The 24,757-nt window shown below is 47.1% G+C and overlaps 1 protein-coding gene across 2 annotated transcripts in view; it reads right to left on the reverse strand.

Moving 5' to 3' along the window:
- The window catches only part of lss (lanosterol synthase (2,3-oxidosqualene-lanosterol cyclase)), a 99,163-nt gene that overhangs the window by 7,319 nt on the left and 67,087 nt on the right, over positions 1-24,757 (reverse strand). For both annotated transcript variants that reach the window (XM_038786549.1, XM_038786538.1), the window contains exons 15-21: positions 23,364-23,513; positions 16,607-16,703; positions 11,861-11,966; positions 11,644-11,709; positions 10,579-10,659; positions 6,704-6,874; positions 4,062-4,140 (exon numbers count right to left, since the gene is read on the reverse strand). In XM_038786549.1, coding sequence (XP_038642477.1) covers positions 4,062-4,140; positions 6,704-6,874; positions 10,579-10,659; positions 11,644-11,709; positions 11,861-11,966; positions 16,607-16,703; positions 23,364-23,513 — 750 coding nt within the window. The remainder of the gene's footprint in view (positions 1-4,061; positions 4,141-6,703; positions 6,875-10,578; positions 10,660-11,643; positions 11,710-11,860; positions 11,967-16,606; positions 16,704-23,363; positions 23,514-24,757) is intronic.

Below are 24,757 nucleotides of genomic sequence, written 5' to 3' on the forward strand. Positions count from 1 at the left end.
CATGGATATATTCGCTGCCCAGTAATAGCTGCAGAAGTTCGGCAGCACCAGCCCACAGCGCCCCCCCCCCTCCCCGACTGCGCTCTAAGAACAGTCTCTTAACACGCGGGGTCTTGTTTGCCCACACAAATCCCGTGATAATCCTGTTCACCCGCTTGAAGAAGGACTTGGGGATGAGGATGGGAAGGCACTGGAAGACAAACAAGAACCTGGGGAGGACCGTCATCTTCACGGACTGCACCGTGCCCGCCAGGGAAAGCGGCAGCATGTCCCACCTCTTAAAGTCCTCCTCCATCTGATTCACCAGCCGCGCTGATTGAGCTTGTGCAGGGCATCCCAGCTCTTAGCCACCTGTATGCCCAAATAGCGAAAGCTCCTTTTCACCATTTTAAGCGGTAGCTCTCCCAGTCTCTTTTCCTGGCCGCTCGCATGTATCACAAAAAGCTCGCATTTCCCGACATTCAACTTATACCCCACAAAGTTCCCGAAATCTTTAAGGATCTGCATTACCTCACCCATCCCCGCCACCGGATCCAAAATGTACAGGAGCAGGTCATCTGCATACAGTGAAACCCGATGCTCCTCCCCCCACCCCTGAACCAGCCCCCTCCAGTTTCTAGACTCCCTCAGCGCCATGGCCAGCGGCTCAATTGCCAGTGCAAACAGCAAGGGGGACAGGGGGCACCCCTGCCTCGTTCCTAGATGTAGCCTAAAGTACTCTGACCGCCGCTGGTTCGTCGACACACTCACTACAGGGGGCTGATACAGCAATTTAACCCACCCTATGAATTCCTCGCCAAATCCAAATCTGCCTAACACTTCCCACAGGTACTCCCACTCCACCCGATCGAAGGATTTTTCCGCGTCCATTGCCGCCACCACGTCTGCATCCCCTCCTTCCGAGGGCATCATAATCACATTCAGGAGCCTCCGCACATTCGTGTTCAGCTGCCTGCCCTTCACAAACCCCGTCTGATCCTCACTGATCACTCCCAGGACACAGTCCTCCATTCTGGTGGCCAGGATCTTGGCCAACAGTTTGGCATCTACATTAAGGAGCGATATCGGCCTGTAGGAGCCACATTGCAACGGGTCCTTATCTTGCTTAAGGATGAGCGAGATCAGAGCCTGCGACATTGTCGGGGGAAGGATTGCCTTCTCCTTAGCCTCGTTGAAGGTTCTCAACAATAACGGGCCCAACATCTCTGAGAATTTCCTGTAAAATTCTACGGGATATCCGTCCGGTCCTGGGGCCTTGCCCGACTGCATATCCTCCAAACCCTTAACCAATTCCTCCATCTCAATCGGGGCCCCCAATCCCTCTACCCGCCCCTCCTCCACCTTAGGGAACCTCAGTTGGTCCAAGAAACACTTCATCACCTCCCCCACCCCCCTCCAGGGGTACCGACTCATAGTTTACCATAAAAGTACTTGAAGACCTCATTGATCCTTGCCGAGCACAGCACCATGTTACCCCCCCCCCCCCCCCCCGTCCCTAATTCCCCCAATTTCCCTGGCCGCCTCTTTCTTCCGCAGTTGGTGCGCCAACATCCTGCTTGCCTTTTCCCCATACTCGTACACCGCTCCTTGTACATTCCTCCACTGAGCCTCTGCCTTCCCTGTGGTAAGCAAGTCAAACTCCGCCTGCAGACTCCGGCGCTCTTTTAACACCCCTCCTTGGGGGATTCCGCATACCTCCTGTCCACCCTAAGTATCTCCCTCACCAACCTCTCCCTCTCCATCCTATCCCTCTTCTCCCTGTGGGCCCTGACTGAAATTAGCACCCCCCCCCCCGATAACTGCCTTCAACGCCTACCAGACCACACTCACTGAAACCTCCCCAGTATCGTTGGTCGCCACATAGCTTTGGGTACTCCTCCGAATCCACCCACAGACTTCTCATCCGTCCACAGACTTTCTCATCCGCCAATAGTCCTTACGTCCAATCTCCACAGAGGGCGTTGGCCTCTCTCCTCCCCCAGCCCCAACTCCACCCAGTGCGGGGCATGGTCAATCTGCGAGTACGCCTTGTGAACATGGGAGAAGAAAGAAAACTCCTTCGCTCTTGGCCTAGCGAATCTCCACGGGTTCACTCCCCCCCATTTGGTCCATGAACCCTCTCAGGACCTTGGCCGCTGCCGGCCTCTTACCCGATCTAGACCTAGACCGATCCAGTGCCGGGTCCAGGACCGTGTTAAAGTCCCCCATTATTACCAGACTGCTGGACTTCAAATCCGGAATCCTACTCAACATCCGCTTCATGAACCCTGCATCGTCCCAGTTCAGAGCATACACATTCACTAACACCACCTGGGCCCCCTGCAGCTCCCCCCCCTGCAGCTCCCCCCCCACCCTCCCCTGCAGCTCCCCCCCCCCCCCCCCCCCCCCCCGACTAGCCACCTCCTTTTTTCGGCCAGCCACGTGCCCGCGCCTCCCGCACACTCCAGTCCCCCAGCCGGAGGCTCCCCGTCCCGACTCTCCCCTTTACTCCGAAAATTGATTCCCCTCCAGTCAGCAAAGCAACATCCCAGCCCTTCCCCCTCCCTCAACCCCCCCGCCCCCCCAACCCACACCCCAGTCAAGTGTTCGCTTAACCCCCCTTCCCCCCCCCCATTGCACTCCTGCAAGTCAGCTGACTCATGCTGACCCCGGCCGCTCCCGCCTCTACCTCCAATGCCCTGTTGGGGGGGGGGGGGGGTTTAATCGTAAATTGCAAAACAGATTGTTAAAGATTTTGGTTGGGAAAGAGCACCATTTGTTATGGAAGCAAGGGATGGGAATTAAGAGGCAGATCAAACATGATCGAATTGTACTGTAGGCTTGAGGGGCTGAATTTCTTATTCCAAGTCCTAATAAAGACTGCAAATCTATTAGAAAATCTATAAATCCCTGTGTCTGTGTGGGCCTCACCCCCACAACCCAAAGATGTGCAGGGTAAGTGGATTGGCCACGCTAAATCACCCCTAAAAGAAAAGGAAAATCGATAAATACTTGGATTTCCACAATTCTATTATTGGTAACTCTGACCAATGTTTTGTTATGGGTATTGACCACTGCAAACTTTAGGACAGCAGTCATATGGAAGCACCCAAGTCCTGCTTTGCCGCAATGTTAAAATTTTCCCTCACGGAAATCGTGTAAATCCTAGAGGCAACCCATGATGTACCATAGTTACGGCAAGAGTTGTTGGTCCTACCAGAGCAAGTGTGTCCCATTTGATCCACATCCAGCCTTAAAGTTCCAATCATGTTAACCCACAAAAGCCTGGAAAACTCATGCCTATTTCCATTTTTTATTTTCTCTTGCTGTTTTTTCCGGTTTGAATTTTTGCAACAACAGAAAATGCTGGAAATACCGTCAAACCTGTCGAGCATTTCCAGGTTTCCAGCATCTGCGATATTTAACTTTTGTATTTTGCAAGCTTGGGAGTTTGGAAAGAGCTGTTTTTAATGCTGCTGTTTAGTGGGTAAACCTTGTATTGGAATAGCTATACAAGCAGCCCAAAATATGTATAAACTATCAAGAGCAACAATTTTGCTGTTAATTATTGATTTCGAGGCTTTATATGGTTTGTACTTAAACAGCTCACAAAGAATAACTTGAAGCCACCTCATGCTCCAAGGATAAAATAACATGAAATCTTCAGAAAATAAGAAAGCAGAAAACAAAACAGACCATCAAGCCATTGTTCATTAAATGTTGTTCACATAGAACTTTTATAAACTTTTATATTTCTTTCATGAGGTGTGGGACTCTCTGGAAAGGCCAGAATTTGTTGTCCATCCCTAACTGTCCTTGAAGGAGTGGCTTGCTTGGCCATTTCAAAGACCAATTAAAAAGTCAACCACATTGCCATGGGTCTGGAGACATGTGTAGGTCAGGCCAGGTAAGGATGGCAGATTTTCTTCCCTAAACGGTATTAGTGAACCAGATGGGTTTTTTAGACAATCAATGATGGTAGTCATGATAATATTCTTTAAAACATAGGATTAAATGGCATTCACAGGTGGAGATGAACCAAAAAACATGAAGCAACCCAGTCACTCGAAAATGTCACTCACTTGTGGCCAATCTCCATTTGGCAGCTGCTTATCCATCAAGAGTTTAATCCCTCTTTCGATTGCCCGTGTACCAGGGTACCTGCACAGAATTGCAGAACAGATAAACAGGACAGAGCAGAATTAGAGGGTACAACAATGTCAAAATGTGATTTTCATTCAGCTGAGCCAGAAAGATGCAGCATTCACACAATGGATTACATTTAAATGCTGCCTTGCAGAGAAGGTTGATACAGCAATTCTTACTTCCATTCCATCGTATTGTGCTATAAAGTAGTACTTGGAGTACTTGCTAATTATAATAAATTATTGAGGCTAAAGAGAATAATAATGAAGCAAATTATTACAATTTCATTATATATTAATATTGGCTGTTTGACTTTTAATATATGTAGCTGAGATTTGCAAGAATGCTTTGAACTTTGACTTCAAGTAAAGATAGAGCAATCTCTATCTAGGCTAAAGGACATTCGGCAAGTATGAAATAGTTCCATTGCTCAGCATTCTTGCCATCCAGCAAATGCTTCAAAGACTGTCATTAAAAAACTCCAGTACTTTAGAGCAGCGTTTTTCAAACCTTTTAGCCCGGGATCCATTTTTACCAACCGGCCATCCTTCGGGACACACGCCGGTAGACAGAGTCAATGAATGGGAGGCTGTTTGTGTGATGGACTGAAGTTCACGAGTCTCTCAAGTTTCTTGCGGGCTTGGGTCGAGCAATTGCCACACCAGACTCACGGTAGCATGGTGGTTAGCATCAATGCTTCACAGCTCCAGGGTCCCAGGTTCGATTCCCGGCTGGGCCACTGTCTGTGTGGAGTCTGCACGTCCTCCCCGTGTGTGCGTGGGTTTCCTCCGGGTGCTCCGGTTTCCTCCCACAGTCCAAAGATGTGCGGGTTAGGTGGATTGGCCATGCTAAATTGCCCGTAGTGCAAGGTTAATGGGGGGATTGTTGGGTTACGGGTATACGGGTTACGTAGGTTTAAGTAGGGTGATCATTGCTCGGCACAACATCGAGGGCCGAAGGGCCTGTTCTGTGCTGTACTGTTCTAAGTCTAAGTCTAAGTCTGTGATTCAGCCAGATAGGATGCTTTCTATGCTGCACCTGCAGAAGTTGCTAAGAGTCAGTGTGGACATGCCGAATTTCCTTTGTTCTCTGAGGAAGTATAGGCGCTGTTGTGCTTCCTTGGTAGTAGCGCTGACGTGGGTGGACCAGGACAGATCTTTGGTGATGTGCACACCTAGGAATTTGAAGCTGTCAACCATCTCCTCCTCGGCCCCATTGATACTGACAGGGGTGTACAGTACTTTGCTTCCTGAAGTCAATGATCAACTCTTTAGTTTTGCTGACACTGAGGGAGAAATTGTTGTTGCTGCAACATTCCACTAGGTTCTCTATTTTCCTCCTGTATTCTGACTCGTCATCGTTCGAGATCCAACCCGCTATGGTCATGTCGTCAGCAAACTTGTAGATGGAGTCAGAACCAAATTTTGCCACGCAGTCGTGTGTGTACAGGGAGTAGAGTAGGGGGTTAAGTACGCAGCCTTGCGGGGCCCCGGTATTGAGGACTATTGTGGAGGAAGCGTTGTTGTTCATTCTTACTGATTGTGCTCCATTGGTCAGAAAGTAGAGGATCCACTGCAGAGTGAGGAGCCAAGTCCTAGGTTTTGGAGCTGTGATATGAGCTTGGCTGGGATTATGGTGTTGAAGGCGGAGCTGTAGTCAATAAATAAGAGATGATATAGGAGTCCTTGTTGTCGAGATGCTCCAGGGATGAGTGTAGGGCCATGGGGATGGCGTCTGCTGTGGACCGGTTGCAGCGGTATGCAAATTGAAGTGGATCTAGGCATCCTGGAAATATGGAATTGATGTGTTTCATAAACAACCTCATCAACAAAATAGCACAGATTCTAAAAAGTGTGCTTGAACAGAGGGACCCGAGGTAAGTGTGCATAGATCTTTGAATGTGACTGGCCAGATCAGGAGAATAGTTAACAGAGCATGTGGGATTTTGGGCTTCATCAATAGAGGCATTGAGTACAAAAGCAAGGGATAAGGTATTGAGTACAAAAGCAATATTGAACCTTTATAAAACTTGATTTGGCCACGAGAGTACTGTGTCCAATTCTGGTCACCACACTTCAGGAAGGATATGACAGTCTTTGAGAGATTTACCAGAATGGTTCCAGAGATGTGGGAGTTTAGCTACAATGTTAGGCTGGAGCAACTGGGATTATTTTCCTTGGAGCAAAGGCAGTTAAGGGGAGATTTGGTAGAAATATATAGGATCATGACAGGTTTAGATAAAGTGGACTTAGCAAAACTGTTCCTACCAGTTGATTGTACAAGGATTAGGGGACACAGATTGGAAAAGAGATACAGGGGGTTGAGGAAGGACTTTTTTGATGCAGAGTATGAGTGAACCTGGCACTCGCTGCCCACGAGTGTGTAGGAAGCAGAGGCAATCAATGATCAAAACAGACTGTTTGGATTGTTCTGCAGAGACCCGCATGGACTTGATCAGCAAAATGATTTCCTTCGGTACCGTAATGACACTCCATGATTAATGAATATTGTTAAGTGTGATTCTGATGAAAGGGATCGGATGTTTTTTTTAAATAAATGTGATAGACCCCTGCCTTACCTGGCAGCCATTAGTCCCAATACTGCCCAACATGTATTGTGAACTTGGGACTTTGCACTCTGCACATACTTCCTTTGCTCACATGATTCGAAATCTTCACCCCAGCCTCCATCTTCCATCTGCTTGGACAGCAGGAACTCGCAGGCCCGGGTCACCGCTCTGCATGCAGCTCTGGACAAGAAACAAAACATTCCATTTAAAAATGGTATTCAAGGCCAAGAAGGGGGAAATTACACAGGATGGGATGTCTGACAATATTAAATAACAATGTTAAAATCCCAGATATAACAAACAGAATACCATACATAGTCAATAAAGCTATTTTTGCCAGACGAGAGCGACGTTATAATCTCAATTGCTGCTCGTCACAATATGTCTTATTCATCAGGAAGAAGACATGTATACAGTAGGTATATGGAGATAAGTTATAGATCCACCACGATCTCGGACTCACAGAACAGGTTTAAGGAGCTAAATAGCTGACTACTGCTCCTTTGTCCAGAAAATAAATGTTTCACATAGTGCTTTGAGGCATAAGAACTAGGAGCAGAAGAGGCAGCACGGTGGCGCAGTGGGTTAGCCCTGCTGCCTCAAGGCACCGAGGGCCCAGGTTTGATTCCAGCTCTGGGTCACTATCCGTGTGGAGTTTGCACATTCTCTCCGTGTTTGTGTGGGTTTCGTCCCCACAACCCAAAGATGTGCAGGGTAGGTGGATTGGCCACGCTAAATTGCCCCTTAGTTAGAAAAAAATGAATCGGGGCTGGTTTAGCTCACTGGGCTAAATCGCTGGCTTTTAAAGCAGACCAAGCAGGCCAGCAGCACGGTTCGATTCCCGTATCAGCCTCCCCAGACAGGCACCGGAATGTGGCTACTAGGGGCTTTTCACAGTAACTTAATTGAAGCCTACTCGTGGCAATAAGCAGTTTTCATTTCATTTCAAATTTATATTAAAAAAAGAACTAGGAGCAGGAGTAGGCAATTCAGCCCCTCGAGCCTGCATCGTCATTCAACCGGATCATGGCTGATCGCATCTCAGACTCAACTCCACTTTCCTGCCCATTCCTCATAACCCTTCAACCAATTACTAATTTAAAATCTGTCCATCTCCTCAAATTTACTAAATGTCCCCGCATCCACCTCACTTAAGAGTAGTGAATTCAACAGACTCATCACCCTTTGAGAGAACTAATTCCTCCTCATCTCGGTTTTAAATCTGCTACCCCTTATCCTCAAACTGTGACTTTTTCAATATCGTTTATCTTCTTTTATACCTCAATTAGATCTCTCTTTCTAAACTCAAATGAGTATACTCAACCTCTCGTCATAAGACAAACCCATCATTTCTGGAATATTGCAATATCTCTAACATTGGTATGACAGTGGGATCCACTTTATGGAGCTTGCATTTTCCTCAGTTAAACTTCCCACGGTAATGATAGTACCAGTAACAAGGACCATTCTATAAGTAATTTAAGATATTTTTTTTCTACTGCTGCTGCAAATAGTGCTTTTGCAGAGTTTCAGAAACAAAACTACCCAGTTATCATCATCATAGAATTTACAGTGCAGGAGGCCATTCGGCCCATCGAGTCTGCACCGGCTCTTGGAAAGAGCACCCTACCCAATGTCAACACCTCCACCCTATCACCATAACCCAGTAACCCCACCCAACACTAAGGGCAATTTTGGACACTATGGGCAATTTATCATGGCCAATCCACCTAACCTACACATCTTTGGACTGTGGGAGGAAACCAGAGCACCCGGAGGAAACCCACGCACACACGGGGAGGATGTGCAGACTCCACACAGACAGTGACCCAAGGCGGAATCGAACCTGGGACCCGGGAGCTGTGAAGCAATTGTGCTATCCACAATGCTACCGTGCTGCCCTCAATTTGCGGCATATGATTTTTGTGCTGTACTGAAAATTATATAGGATTTACACAAGGCAAATATAGCTATTTGGCCCAACTAGTCCATGCTGGCATGAATTAAGTTCAGAAAAATTTTCAAATTAGATGGTAGTGCTGGAATTTTGGGAGCGGTGATGAGATTATACTGGTACTCAGGCACTGTAAGTAATATAGAATGGGCCACTGTCTGTATGGAGTTTGCACATTCTCCCCACGTGGGCTTTACCCCCACAACCCAAAGATATGCAGGTTAGGTGGATTGGCCACGCTAAATTGCCCCTAAAAGTGAGGAAAAAATAATTGGGTACTCTAAATTTATAAAAAACAATCATATAAAATGGGGCCAAAGTGTAACCCAAGAGATCTAAGAATTTATCATGCATTCCCAGTGTATTCTAGCTGGTCAAGAAGAGCGTTGTTCCCTATACATGGCAGGATGGATCTCTCAGAACCCTCAAATGGCTGCAGGATGCATCTCTTTGACAAGACCGCACCCTCCCGTAACTGAAACCAAAGAGAAAATGCTGGAAAATCTCAGCAGGTCTGGCAGCATCTGTAGGAAGAGAAAAGAGCGAACATTCCGAGTCCGATGCCTCTTTGTCAAAGCTTTGACCAAGAGACATTGGACTCGAAACGTTAGCTCTTTTCTCTCCCTACAGATGCTGCCAGAACTGCTGAGATTTTCCAGCCTTTTCTCTTTCGTTTCAGATTCCAGCATCCGCAGTAATTTGCTTTTACCCTCCCGCAACGGGCTGCATTAGAGTAGCTCACAAAGCTGAGCAGCCTCTTATCTCTGCTGACCGCACAGAACCTCACGGTAGCATGGTGGTTAGCATCAATGCTTCACAGCTCCAGGGTCCCAAGTTCGATTCCTGGCTGGGTCACTGTCTGTGTGGAGTCTGCACGTCCTCCCCGTGTGTGCGTGGGTTTCCTCCGGGTGCTCCGGTTTCCTCCCACAGTCCAAAGATGTGCAGGTTAGGTGGATTGGCCATGCTAAATTGCCCATAGTGTAAGGTTAATGGGGGGATTGTTGGGTTACGGGGGTTTAAGTAGGGTGATCATTGCTCGGCACAACATCGAGGGCCGAAGGGCCTGTTCTGTGCTGTACTGTTCTATGTTCTATGTTCTAACCCCCCACTATCTGTCTGTGACATTCACAGATTTGTAGAAAGCCTGTAACCTGATCTCAAAAATGGCTTCCTCTGCATTCTTCTCCATGGCAACCTTGGTAGAAATGCTAATTATCTACTCTTGATTCCACTCCCTTTCATCTTGAGTAGTAAATGGACAATTACAGCACAACCATTTGAAACCTGGTGTTGTCAACTATTATATCTTCAGTATAAATACCTTACACCTTCATCTCAGTCAACCAATCTAAGCCCTAATTTGATCTCTTAACAATAAAACCACCCAGGCTTACTGTCGGACAGAATGTAGAACAGATCACACGACACCCGCTTCATTGACCCTAAAACACAGCCCCAAAATATAAACTTATAAATCTCACAAATTGCAACAGAGCTCCCTATGCTCCATGATATATTTGTCATTTAATCTTTCCACCCATTGGCATAAAACCCATCATATTTCTACACTCCTTCAATTCTGAATAGATATTTGACTCCGATGTTTGACTGTTTCTCTCTCCACAAACACTGCCAGATCGGCTGAGTATTTCCAGCACTTCATTTTTATTTCAGATTTCCAACATGCACATAATTTTCCTTTCTCTCTGCTGTTCTTATTCCATCCTTTATCAGAGATAGCTCCCCTCTTCTGTTCCAGTTTGCCCATCTCTTCTAAAAGTCACATTTCCTCCACTTAATTAGCTTGGTCTTCATCCTTGCAATTTATGATTCTCTATAACAGTCTTATGTTAAGCTTTAGAGGATTTTGTACATGTACAAAATCCTCTAAAGCTTAACATATAGTAACTTTGGAACCACATTCACTCACCCTTTCTGATATGTGTGCCCCATGCAGGCAAAAGCCTCCAGGCCAAACCAGGTCCCATAGGTGAAACACACACCCCAGCTCCTGTGAAAAGAAACGCAGAACTTATATTTACACAGAATCTTTAATGACCTTAGGACATCCCAAAGCAGCTTACCACCAATGAAATATTTATTGCTGCAATGTAGAGAGATGCAGCCGTCAATTTGTGGACAGTAAGGTTACACCAACAGGAAATTGTATTTATATAGCTCCTTTAACATAACAAAATGTCCCAAGACATTTCAGATTCACAGAAGCAGAATCAAAATCACAACTGAGCCACACACGATGAGATTAGGGCAGATGGTAAATGTTTGATTAAAGTAGTGCATATTTTGTTTTTAAAATTGTTTGAAAAGTCACCATAGTCCCAGATGACCACAGGTTGCTTTCCCCTTTAAGGGGGAGAACTGACTGGTGGTGATTTAATGAGGCAGCACGGTAGCATAGTGGTTAGCACAATTGCTTCACAGCTCCAGCGTCCCAGGTTCGATTCCTGGCTTGGGTCACTGTCTGTGCGGTGTCTGCACGTTCTCCCCGTGTCTGCGTGGGTTTCCTCCGGGTGCTCCGGTTTCCTCCCACATGCAGATTAGGTGGATTGGCCATGCTAAATTGCCCTTAGTGTCCAAAATTTCCCTTGGTGTTGGGTGGGGTTACTGAGTTATGGGGATAGGGTGGAGGTGTGGGGTTGGGTGGGGTGCTTTTTCCAAGAGCCGGTGCAGACTCGATGGGCCGAATAGCCTCCTTCTGCACTGTAAATTCTATGAAAACCTGAGGATCACCACACTTCAGACAAGGGACAATGTTGAGCCTTCATGAATAACCTCAGCTGGTACGGGAATTGAACCTCTGCTGTTGGCCTTGTGGAAACATTCTCACGCAACTACCTGTCAAGGCCCTTAAGAATTTAAAATGCTTCCATTAGAACACCTCTATTCTTCTGAATTCTTGGGAATCAGTTTATTGTCAACTTCATGCTGTTTATGTCAAAGTTCTTTCAATACTTGCAACACACAATCCACTTACCCTTCCCATGACCCGTTTGATTCCTGGGTCCTTCGACAGTACTCAAGCCCCTTTTCCAAAGTTTCTCTGAAAGGACAGGATTAATCTGTTAGAGAGTTAATGGTAGTTTAAATTACAGCTATTTAGGAATTCTGAACAGTTCATATCAATAGTGGATTTGATGCCGTGCCCTCAAATCAGGCTCGCCCAATGATTTGTTGGCATGTACTTTACTCACCTGATCTCTCTCGCTCGATGGTGTGGAAATTTTTCTTGGAAATGCTGTAGTGATTGCATTACTGCAGATGTGCACTCAATGTACGTGTAGTCAATCATTATGTCACCTGCAGATGAAAAAAGTAACGCATGAATACTGGAGGCAGTTTGCAGCTGCTCACCATTCAGGCTGAAACATCAATTTGTTTAACATAAGGGGAAGAAAATTACAGATAAAGTATTAAATATGGTTTCAGACAAGGCTCGACTTTGCCATCCCCACCAGCAGCCAGTCGCCTCTCCGCCCCCACCAGCAGCCAGTCGCCTCTCCGGCCCCACCAGCAGCCAGTCGCCTCTACGGCCCCACCAGCAGCCAGTCGCCTCTCCGCCCCCACCAGCAGCCAGTCGCCTCTCCGGCCCCACCAGCAGCCAGTCGCCTCTCCGGCCCCACCAGCAGCCAGTCGCCTCTCCACCCCCACCAGCAGCCAGTCGCCTCTCCGGCCCCACCAGCAGCCAGTCGCCTCTCCGCCCCCACCAGCAGCCAGTCGCCTCTCCGGCCCCACCAGCAGCCAGTCGCCTCTCCGCCCCCACCAGCAGCCAGTCGCCTCTCCGCCCCCACCAGCAGCCAGTCGCCTCTCCGCCCCCACCAGCAGCCAGTCGCCTCTCCGCCCCCACCAGCAGCCAGTCGCCTCTCTGCCCCCACCAGCAGCCAGTCGCCTCTCCGCCCCCACCAGCAGCCAGTCGCCTCTCCGCCCCCACCAGCAGCCAGTCGCCTCTCCGCCCCCACCAGCAGCCAGTCGCCTCTACGGCCCCACCAGCAGCCAGTCGCCTCTCCGCCCCCACCAGCAGCCAGTCGCCTCTCCGGCCCCACCAGCAGCCAGTCGCCTCTACGGCCCCACCAGCAGCCAGTCGCCTCTCCGCCCCCACCAGCAGCCAGTCGCCTCTCCGGCCCCACCAGCAGCCAGTCGCCTCTCCGGCCCCACCAGCAGCCAGTCGCCTCTCCGCCCCCACCAGCAGCCAGTCGCCTCTCCGGCCCCACCAGCAGCCAGTCGCCTCTCCGCCCCCACCAGCAGCCAGTCGCCTCTCCGGCCCCACCAGCAGCCAGTCGCCTCTCCGCCCCCACCAGCAGCCAGTCGCCTCTCCGCCCCCACCAGCAGCCAGTTGCCTCTCCGCCCCCACCAGCAGCCAGTCGCCTCTCCGCCCCCACCAGCAGCCAGTCGCCTCTCTGCCCCCACCAGCAGCCAGTCGCCTCTCCGCCCCCACCAGCAGCCAGTCGCCTCTCTGCCCCCACCAGCAGCCAGTCGCCTCTCCGCCCCCACCAGCAGCCAGTCGCCTCTACGGCCCCACCAGCAGCCAGTCGCCTCTCCGCCCCCACCAGCAGCCAGTCGCCTCTCCGCCCCCACCAGCAGCCAGTCGCCTCTCCGCCCCCACCAGCAGCCAGTCGCCTCTCCGCCCCCACCAGCAGCCAGTCGCCTCTCCGCCCCCACCAGCAGCCAGTCGCCTCTCCGCCCCCACCAGCAGCCAGTTTCTTCCCCTCCCGGTACTTCATTTCCCTCCACCCCTCACATCCAGTACTTACTCCCGTCTCCCTCCCCCAGCCCGCCCGTACTCGCTCCTTTCCCCCTGCTTGGCAGCCACTTTGAATCTTCCTCCCTTCGCATCAGACTCACCGCAACATGTTTTCAGGCCTTAGGCTGAAGAAAGCTGCTCCTCCAATCAGAGACTGGTTCTATCCCACATATGCTGCTGATTGGCTCATTAGTGATTGTAGCAACAGCAAATGTGGGCGAGAAACAGCTTGTGATTGGAGAAGCAATTATTTAAGAATACTCAAATTCACTTACCAACATATTTTGTACAAGGGGTCTGTGGGCCAAATGGATAGGCTGGATGGGCTGGGTAGTGGCCAGCCTTTTGGACAAGCCTTGATGTAGGGAGACGGGAGGGAAAGGATGGAAGTCGTGATAATGGAATTCTTGTTAATAATTCCACGTAAAGGAGGGGCCATCTGGGTGTGGCAGCTCATCTATCAACCTCTTTCCTAAACATTTCCTGTAAAATACTGATCATCTATTTAAAAGTTGCTCACTGACAGACATATCTGGAATATTCCGACAAGCAAGGTAGGGCTAGTGGCCGAATCCACTGCATATATGGTCTAAATACCGGATAGCAATGCTCTCAATGGCTTAAACTTGGATCAAAGCTAACTTTTACTGCATACTCTAAATATAGTGTAAGACCATTTCACTGCTTAGATAGGTAGGTTGTATCGAGCAGTGGTTCCCAACCTTCATGTCATACATACCTTTTATACTATGTGATGTATGTAGGAATTTCAGATGCATTGTATTACATGTATCTGGGGCAAGAGTTAAAAGCCTGAGTTAGTGTGTGTATGACTGCTGCAGTTGTGTTTTCAAAAATCTTGGTTTGCAAGGCAGCTCGGCTTGTTGGGAGCCAGAGGTGCAATTAAAGCATAAAGTTTGGGTTAATGGATTTGTGTTTACCTGAAGACAATTCCCTGTGGAGTAGTTAATTAGATACATTGTGTTCAGTTAGTAAGATGCAGTTAACGGGAAGAGCCCAGGGCTAAAACAGTCAGATGATGAAGTTTCAGTTTAGGTCCTGGATCGGGATGTGAACAGAAGTGAAGCATCTGCTCTCGATACAGTTCAGTTAAAGATCTGTCTAGACAGACTAGCAGTTTCTTTCCAAACAGTTCAGAGTTTTAGTTGGGAGTTGGATGTTAAGCTATGAAGGCAGAGATCCTGCATTGTTCTGACAGGGTCAGGTCACTTTCTTTAAAACAGTCTCAAAGATTTCTCTTTCTCGAAGTGGAGTTTCAAGACATCTCTGTACAGCAGGTATCCCCGAGTACTAACTATTTAAAAGTGAATTGGGATCGGAGATGGTTCTGTTGCTTGGGAGTAAAGACAGCAGTTTTTTTTTTATTCGGTCTTGGGATGTGGACATCACTGGATGGGCCAGCATTTGTTGTTCATCTTAATTGCCTTTGAACTGAGTGGCTTGCTCGGCCATTTCAGTAGGAGGCAGTTAAGAGTCAACCATATCGCTGTGTGGGTCTGGGGTCACATGTAGGTCAGACAGGGTAGGACAGCAGATTTCCTTCCCTCAAGGACATTAGTGAACCAGATGGATTTTTACCACAATCGGCAATGGTTTCATGGTCATCATTAGAGTTTTAATTCCAGATTTTTATTGAATCCAAATTTCACCATTTACTATGGGGGGGATTTGAACCCAGGACCCCAGAGCATTACCCTGGGTTGCTGGATTACCAGTCAAGTTACAATATCACTACGCCACTGCCTCCCCATGACACACTGTGTCACTGTATTCTTGCTTGATATTAAAGATATTTTAATACTGTATTAGTAATAATAAAGTTTGTTTTACATACCATCTCCCTACGGAGCAAGGCATCCTTTCCTCACGGTCTTACAAAATTAAAATAAAATATTGGGGTTTCTGCCCAGTATCCTAGCCATTGTTGGGGTCTGATCCAGGATGTAATAACTGAAAAAATATTTTCTCCAACTGATCGGCCCTCTCTCTAAAGACCTTTGTCTCTAAAACCTCTTTGTCAAGCCACCATTTAATACTATTTTCATTAGTTTAAGATGTTTAGAATGAAAGCCAGATACTATTTGCATGTGAAATTTAATGTTGGAGCCTGTTTCTCACTTTCTTAACTTTATTGATTTCTGTTTCTTACCTGTCTTCTTTTACTTCTTCCCGTCTTCTTCCAACTTGTTTCTCTCACTACTCTCGGGTTTTTACGCCCTTTTTGTGTTTGCTTTTTGTGCGGGTGTACGGGTCCTTTGTCTTCACCTCCATGATCGGCATTTCCAATTCCCAAAGAACCTGGAATCTCCTGCACATGCGTCAGCCAGGAAAGGGCTGCGCAGGCGTGGTTTGGAATGTTTCATGTTGCCAATTCAAACCATGCATACACTAGCCAGGAAAGAGCCAAGCATGCACAAGTTGTGATTTTTTTTCCATCAATTCGGCCTGTGCGCATGACCAGCCCAAAGAATCTGAACTGCGCAGGTGCAGTCCATTCCCAGCCGGCCCATGTGTGGCAGGCTTGGGCTTCATTGGGGCTTGGAGATGCCGACTGGAGTTAAAAACAAAGATTAGATTTAGCTCATCTGCATTCATGTTTAATCATTTTGAATCTTATTTTGCAGGGCAGCATGGTGACGCAGTGGTTAGCATTGCTGCCTCACGGAGCCGAGGACCCGGGTTCAATCCCAGCCCGGGTGGAGTTCACACATTCTCCCCGTATCTGTGTGGGTCTCACCCCACACAACCCAAAGGTGTGCAGAGTAGGTAGATTGGCCCACTAAATTGCCACTTAATTGGAAATAAATAATTATTAAAAAAAGTATTTTTGTGGCATATGTAAGGAGCCTTCACGGCACACAAATGTGGTTGGGAACCTCTGGTATAGAGCAACACCTGGTCTTCAAATTTCAGTCTTAAACAATTCAATCCACCAAGGGGCTGGAGGCCTCAGACATCAATTCAACTTCAAAGGAGAGACGAAATGCACCAACAGAATCAAAATGGCATCGAAATTGCTCCACAAACTGCATTTTTTAAAAGGGAAATCTCATGTTCTACTTCACACTTGGTGTTCTAGACATCATTGTCTACACTTGCTGTATAAGGAACTGGTCTACTTGAGAATTTATTCTATAAAAGCAAGCTTTAAAAACAAATCTACGTTGAAGAAACTTACCAAAAACCTCGGATGGATTCAGAAGCTCCAGCAGTCGTCCCCCACGCTTTGTCTCGTATGTGGCAAATCCACCATCAGGGTTTCTCATACTAAGCAGCTGTAATGAGAAAAGTCGGATCAGATTAGGTGCAATAAAACTTTAAAGTTCTGAAAGTATTTCGCAGATCAGGGAGCACCTGTGGGAAAGTTAACATTTCAAGTTGGTGACAATGTTATGATGTAACGCCATTGATCTGTTTCTCTCTCCTGTGACGCTGCCTGAACTGATAAGAATTTCAAGAACTTTTAGCTTTTATTTCAAGTAAATGCTTGCCTCACCTGGAAAGGCGTGTTTGACCACGTCTGATGGTAAGGGAAGAGGTGAAATAGCAGGTGTTGCATATCCAGCCCCTTTGTGGAAAGTTACCATAGGCAGGGGAGAGGGTGATTGAAGATCGAAGAATAGACCATGGTTTCACCACGTTGGAAGTGGTGAAATAGTGATTTGTTGAATGTGGTAGCTAGTGAAGTTAAGGGAAGGACAAAGGGAACTTTGTGGCTCCAGCAGAGAAGGTAAGGAGTGAGAAGTGTGAGAAATGGAATTGACACAGTCAAATGCCCTGACATCCACAGGGGAGGGAATCTTCAGTTGAGGAGAAACAAAATCCTATCAGAAGCACCAATCTGGAAGATGGCATCGTCAAACAGGACAGAGGACCTGGGAGAATGAAACAATCTTTCCAGGAAATGGAGTGGGAAGGACTGTAATCAAGGTAGTCAGCCGGCAATACCCTATTTCCAGAAATGGAAACAGAGAAGTTGAGCAAGGCAAGGGAATATTGAGAGATTAATCATGCAAGGGAAGAAATGGAATTGGAAGCAAAGTTGTTTAAATATTGCAGTTTGGGAAATAGCAGGAAATGACAATCATGCAGTCATCAATGTTGTGGAAGAGGTGAGGGAACGACCCGTATAGGGCTGGAAAAAAAAGAATGTTCCCAATATCCCACAAAAAGGCATGCATAGTTAGAACCCATGCAGGATTCCAAAGCAACACCTGTTATTTGGAGGAAGTGAGTGGTGTCAAAGGGCAAGTTGGTCAATGAAACGTGATTTCAACCAAGAAGTTGATGGTCAATGGAACTGGTTCGGCCTGTTTTCTAGGAAAAAATATCCTTGTAGAGGATGAAAGTATGGAGGCTTCAGAGTCAGTTAGGACCAGGAAACTGTAAACTGTTAAAGTGATGCGGGGAGTTCTGGACATGGGTGGCAAGGGGCTGCGCAAGGTGAGAAAAAGTAGAGTCAAGACAGGAAGGAATCAGTTTTGTGGTGAAAGAACAAGCTGAAATGATGAGTTAGTAGGTAGTCATGTTTGTGGATCTTGGGAAGAAGTGGGTTTTGTGGGGTTGGGACCTATTAGGTAAGGATGCCACGGAGGAAGAAGTCCAGAGCACGTGAAGTCAGTGGTTGACTGGGAAATGGTGGCTTCAGCAACATGTTCATGGTCCAGGGGGAGGTAAAAGATTGTGTCAAGAGTTGGCATGCCGTCTCAGCAAGGCAAAGTTCAATTCACCAAATGATGCATAACTCTCCTCAATAATGACGAAGCTAGAGTTTAACATGAGAGAATGGAATTCTGCAAGCTGAGAGGGAGGAATGTTAGACTGAGTGAGTGAGTGGAGTAGAGAGATTGAGACAGCTGATGCCACACCAGGGGTTCCCATTACATGATCTAGAGATGGTAAGAGGGCAGAGGGAAGAGTCCATGTGGAATGAGAATTTCAAATACAGATGAAGGGGTCTGCTGAATGAATGGAACACTCGTGGCCAAAGAAGTGGGTGAGGAAGCAAAGGTGGCAGAAGAAAGGTTCAATGTTGTGCCGTGTTGAAGCGTTTGCGGAGGACTGATCATTTGGGGCCAGATCAACTCATCAATGACCCCCCCAATACCAACTCCCCTCTCCCCGGTACATACCAGGCAAGCGCTGAAAGTGCAACATCTGCTTTTTAACCTCCTCCCTCCCGCCTTCCACAGCCCAAAACACTCTTTCCAGGTGAAAATGATTTACTTATTTAAACATGGTATACTGCTATGCTACACAGTTGCCTCTGCATTGGGGAAACCAAACATACATTGGGTGATCACTTTGCCTCTGCTGTCTGCCAGCTGACTCTCAGCTTGCAATTGCCTGTCATTTTCAATTCTTCACCCCAATCTTAGTCTGACCACTCTTGTCCTTGGGCCTCCAACACTGTTCTAATAAAGCTCAGTGGAAGCTCAAGGAACAGCACGTCATCCTTTGAGTGGGATTTTACTTCCTTCTGTTATTGGTGAGTTCAACAAATTAGAACATAACTACATCTTTTCTGCTAGCAGTTGTTGGTAATAATTCTGCAGTTACCATTTAAACCTCTTGTTTCTTTGCTTGTCCCGTAACTATTGCTTGTTGCCTTACACCATTAAACTTTTATCTCTTTTACTTTCCTCCTTTCCCTCTCCTCACCCTTTGCCTCTCGAGTTGCTTTAAACCCATCACATCTCCAACTGTCTCCAGCTTTGATAAAAGGTCTTTGACTTCTCCCCCAAAATATGCTGCAAGACCTGAGTATTTCTAGAAATGTTGTTTTATTTCAGATTTCCAACGCCTGCACTATATTTCACTAGGGAACGTGAAATTGTCCCCAACTTCCCTGAAATAAAGCAAAATCTGAACATATATATATATAGTCATGAATCTGCCTGGATTAGAACGGCAGTTTAGATAATAATCTAGTGTGAAGTTTATAAAGGAGAATCAGATAACAGATCATTGGGAACGTCCGAGATAGACGTATGTTAATGTTTGGTCAAGAAGGTTGACGGGGCAGACTGCAGAAAACCCAAAAAGCATAATCAAAGGACAACAAAGGTATAATTGTCCAGACCCTGAAAAGCTGGGAGAGGCAGTCACCATCTAACAGGCTCAGAAAAAGGGCAGGCCAGTTTCCAGCCATCAAGCCTGAAGGCCAGGTTTACAGCAAACAAGCATCTAAGTCTTAGAGTCAAGGCAGCGCAGAAAACCTTTTGTGACAGCAGTTTCAAAATATCTTCGCTTGACGAGGAAAAAGACGATTCCAGATTTGAGTATCATCCCTGTATTGTGTGTAACTACAGCTGGTTATTCAATTTGTATGTTGTTTCCAGAACAGGGGAAATCTTAAGAGTTCAGCTATCATAGATTTTAAGTCGCTATAGTCCCAGATGGCCAGAGGCTTTGAGGGGGAGAATTGACTGGCGGTGATTTAACCTGAGGATCACCGCACCTCAGATGATGGGCAAGGTTGAGAAGGTGGGGCTTTCATGAATAACCTCAGCCGGAACAAGTGCTGTTGGGCTTGCTCTGCATCAAACTAGCTGTCCAGCCAACTGAGCTAAACCAGTCCCCAGCCGGTTATACATTGTACACGTTATAATGTGTAACAAGGGGATGGTGTATAGAAACTGTGTGTGTGTGTGGCGGGTAGGGATCGAGAGATTTGGGAATCTCATTATTGATGGAGGAGGAGTTTGAGTTGCCTGGGGGAATGGGTTCCGGTATCTGCGAGTGATAGATTTTGTGCGGAGGCAGGTTTCGACCTTCCCGCACCTGCTGCCCCAGGGCTACAGGATAAGGTGGCGTCGAGAACAGGAGTAGGAGAAGGGAAGGATCCTCCCCAATAGTTTCGCCAGCATCGCAGCAAAACACTCAGTCGGCCTCAGCCCTTCAACTTCTTCAGGCAGCCCCACAATCCTCAAATTCTGTTGCCTGGATCTGTTTTCCAGGTCTTCCATTTTTCCTCGCAGATCCTTATTAATCTCCACCACCTTCCGCATCTCCTTCCCCATCGACGTAAGTTGATCACCATGCTGCAATAATGTTTCCTCCACTTCCTTCAGCGTCTCCCCTTGCTCCCGCACCTCCGCCACTGCACTCGCCACCGCTGTCGTCACCGGGGAAATCGCCTACTCCACCAGCAGCCTCAAAACCTCCCTCATCTCCTTCCTCATTGTCTCCATGTACTTTGTAAACTGCCTTTCGAATTCCGCAGCCATCAATTTAGTTATTTCTTCAGCCGTAAGCAATGCGGCCCCCCCTGGTGCTCCAACCTCCATTTTCCTTGGTGACCCCACGGTGACCTTTTTACACCCCGACGAACTTTCAGCTGTTTTCACAGCCGTTTTCTTACTGGACCTCGATATATACCTTCCCTGTGCTTTCTCCTGGCCTTCATCGCCTTTGCTGCCTCTAGGACTGGGCGTCAATCCCCGACAATGCCGTTCCCGAACGGGAGCCCTCCAACCCGCGGCTGCCTCCCGCCCGCCGTCAACGGAAGTCAGCCGTCACCGCTTCTTCAATGGCCTTGGTGAGATCTTTTCACAGTTATTCCCTCTGCTGCTAGAATTCAGCTTTAATAAAGGCCCTCAAGTCAGCTCGAGGCTTTTAAGCCCGCCCTGCCCCCGCTTGCATGCTGGAAGAGGCTTTTCTCTTTGCTGCAGCTTCAGCCAAATCTTTCACTGTTTCTGCCGGGTCTGGTAACCAAGAGACATACCATTCCTGGGGGAAATGTACTCCTCCAACATTCACCTACGTCTTTTCATAAAAATTCCACCCCGTATTAATTAAAAAGGAGCTCTTTTCTGTAACCTTGGGCAGATCTAGGAGGAGTTGATGGAGTAGGAGGGAGCCCCAATAGGGTAGGTGAAGAGATAGTGGGAAGAAGTGCTGGGGGGAGAGTTGGAGGCCAGGTTATGGGAGGAAGACCCGAGGAGAGTTAATGCATCCTTCTCGTGCGCCAGGCTCAGCATGATACAGTTTAAGGTGGTCCACAGGACATACATGACTGTGGCCTGGATGAGCAGGTTCTTTGAGGAGGTGGGGGATAGCAGTGGACGCTGTGCAGGGGGTCCTGCGAACCATGTCCATATGATTTGGGCATGGCCGAGGCCGAGGGGTTTCTGACAGGGATTTGCTGACATCATGTCAGAGGTCTTACAAGTGAGGGTGGAGCCGAGTCCAGAGGTGGCAATCTTTGGTGTGTCGGAAGACCCGGGAGCCCAGGGGATGAGAGAAGCCGACGTCCTGGCCTTTGCCTCCCTGGTGGCCCGGAGGTGAATCTTACTAGGGCGGAGGGACCTGGAACCTCCGAAGTCGGGAGTGTGAATTAGCGACATGGCGAGGTTTCTCAGACTTGAAAAAATTTAATTTGCCTCGAGGGGTTCGTTACAGGGGTTTGCTCGGAGGTAGCAGCCATTCATCAACTTCTTTGAGAAAAATTAAGCTGTCAGAAGGGGCGGGGAGGGGGAGGCATGGGAGAGATGAGTAAGGATAGGAGAGCCAACGGAGGGGTAGCTGGGGAAGGTGGCACTGTTTGTGTAAGCCACGTTGGTTTGTTGGTTATATTGTGTTTTTGTTGAAATTTGGTGTTGGAAATTATTACAATTATAAATGCCTCAATAAAATATTTTCTTAAAAAAATGTGTTTAGTAAATCATAATAGCATGAGGGTACAGTCACTACACTGCTGGTGTGTTACTGTAGTGTCAGTCACTACATTGCTGGTGTGTCAGTGTAGTGCCACAGTATCTACGCTGCTGGTGTGTTAGCAAAGTGTCACATTCACTACACTGCTGATGTGTTAGTGTAGTGTCAGTCACTACATTGCTGTTGTGTCAGTGTAGTTTCACAGTCACTACATTGCTGTTGTTAGTGTAGTGTCACAGTCTCTACACTGCTGTTGTGTTAGTGTAGTGTCAGTCACTACACTGCTGGTGTGTCAGTGTAGTGTCAGTCATTACACTGCTGGTGTGTTAGTGTAGCTTCACAGTCACTACACTGCTGGTGTGTTTGTGTAGTGTCAGTCACTACACTGCTGGTGTGTTAGTGTAGTGTCAGTCACTACATTGCTGTTGTGTCAGTGTAGTGTCAGTCACTACATTGCTGTTGTGTCAGTGTAGTGTCAGTCACTACATTGCTGTTGTGTCAGTGTAGTGTCAGTCATTACACTGCTGGTGTGTTAGTGTAGTGTCACAGTCCTCAGGATCTGCAATTTCAAGGTGATCCTGTTCATTACCATTTCTGTTTGGATGACCTGTAACTAGTTTGATGGTTTCATGATGGAACTTGGCCCCCACCAGCTTTGGCAGATTTTAAATCCGACAGAAAACATGGCTGTCTCATCATGTGACCCAAGTCCAAAGTCCTTTTCCAAATAAGGTGAGTGGTTAGGTCAATAATCTATCCTGTTTTGTGGATTCCACACCTTCAGAGCTGTCTTTGAGGGACCCATTCAACTTGATATACCTCCTTCAAATGTGTTTCAGGATAGGGCATTAAGTCAACATCAGTCTGGAATGTCCCGTTGATCCCTCTTGATACAGTCTTAACCCACTAAAGTCATGTGACCCTCAGGTGGCCATCTTTGTGCCGCGCTTTGTGGCCAGTTATAAAATCTAAATGTTAGGTGGAAGTGCAGAATATATTAGGACATAACAAATGCTTCTGTTTCATGTGCAGTAATGGTATTGATTGTTTCTCTACTGGTTCTAGAGCTGACAATCCCTGCTCGGTTCCTCATGCCCTCTCGTCCTTCACTCGTAACTCCCTCTGCTCCACATGCAGTATGTCCTTCTTACTCCATATTTAATTCCCTCTTCCATTTATGTTTGTCAATGGGTGGAGGTGTGGGGCAAATGAGTTTGAGTGTGATTCAATCCTTCCATTATACCCTGTGGCCTTTCCCACTAATGATCCCTGCTTACCACGTTGACAGCATCAAACAGTCGTTCCTCAGAGATGTGCTCTGTTATGAAGGGACACTTCTCTTGCAACAGCATTATAGATTTCAAGCCTTCTGCCGTACAATCTGCTACAATCCAGCCACAGTCACGAGTGCTAAATGAGAAACCACCCTGCAACACACATCACCAATAAAGTTATAATGAGCATTAACCTCATGTCGGAGGGGTAGCAGGACAAGGAAGCAAACTGACGACTGAGAAGGAAACCCATTGAGAGTGATCATCGGAGTATTTCATTTTTCATCTGCTGCCAATTAGAAAATATATTTAAGTCCTACTTTCTATCACATACCTCCCAACCAATGTCACAATATGACTTGCCCTTGATTTGCTAATAATCTCTTGTAAAATGGCTTCTGAAAATCTAGCCACGCATTCAACACTCTGATCTTATTGACCCAATCCCATTTTGATCATAGCTCAGGTGGTAATCCAGATTCCTTTGTCCTCATATTCCCTCAGCAGAACTTCTTTCTTAGTCTGAAAAATAGGGGGAGTTGGTCATTAGCCCACTGAGCCTGCTCTGCCTTTCAATAAGATCATAGCTGATTTGATTGTGGCCGGAAACTCCATTTTCCTGCCTGTTCCCCAATAACCCTCAACTCCCTTGACAAATCTGTCTCATTCAGTCTTGAATATATTCAATAACTCAGTCTTCACTGCACTGTGGGGAAGAGAATTCCAAAGACTAATGACCCTCAGAAAATAAATTTCTCCTCGTCGCTGCCTTAAATGAGACACCCCGTATTATCAAACTGTTCTCAACTTGTGCCACTGTAGTTACTGAATCTTTTCAAAACTATTTATCTTTCCACCGCCACATAGTCATCTCTGCTGCCCCCAAAAGTACTATTATTGGATATCCTTCCATTAAACATTTACACAGTTACCCTTCAACAATCACTACAATCATCGCCACCACAGTCAATTACTATCAATAACACCAGGGCTACTATCCACTTGCCACGTCTTTCTTACTATCCCACATATCTATCTGTTGTCAAGTCCTTAATGAGCTCCGATCTTCTATAGACTTCAAATTCAGTAGGGGCTCTTCACTCTTGCTGATCCTTCAAATATCTCCTAGAAACTCGTACCATTGGCCTGTGGGCACCTCCCTCCTCATCAAAATCCTTACTGCGTGCTCAATGTCCCGCTCACTTCGCCCAATTCAAGCACTCAAGACAATTTTGTACAAAAGATGCGCCATGAAAATACAAACTGCTGTTCACTTTCACTCTGACTTCTAAGGAGAGCCACATTATTTAAAAAGAGACAAAAATGGTGATTTCAATTTCACTGCAGGAAAAAAAACTTCAAATGACAACACATTTTCGATCGAAGGAATATGGCTT

Source organism: Scyliorhinus canicula, chromosome 2 (genome assembly GCF_902713615.1).
Source record: "Scyliorhinus canicula chromosome 2, sScyCan1.1, whole genome shotgun sequence".
Classification (NCBI taxonomy): Eukaryota; Metazoa; Chordata; class Chondrichthyes; order Carcharhiniformes; family Scyliorhinidae; genus Scyliorhinus; species Scyliorhinus canicula.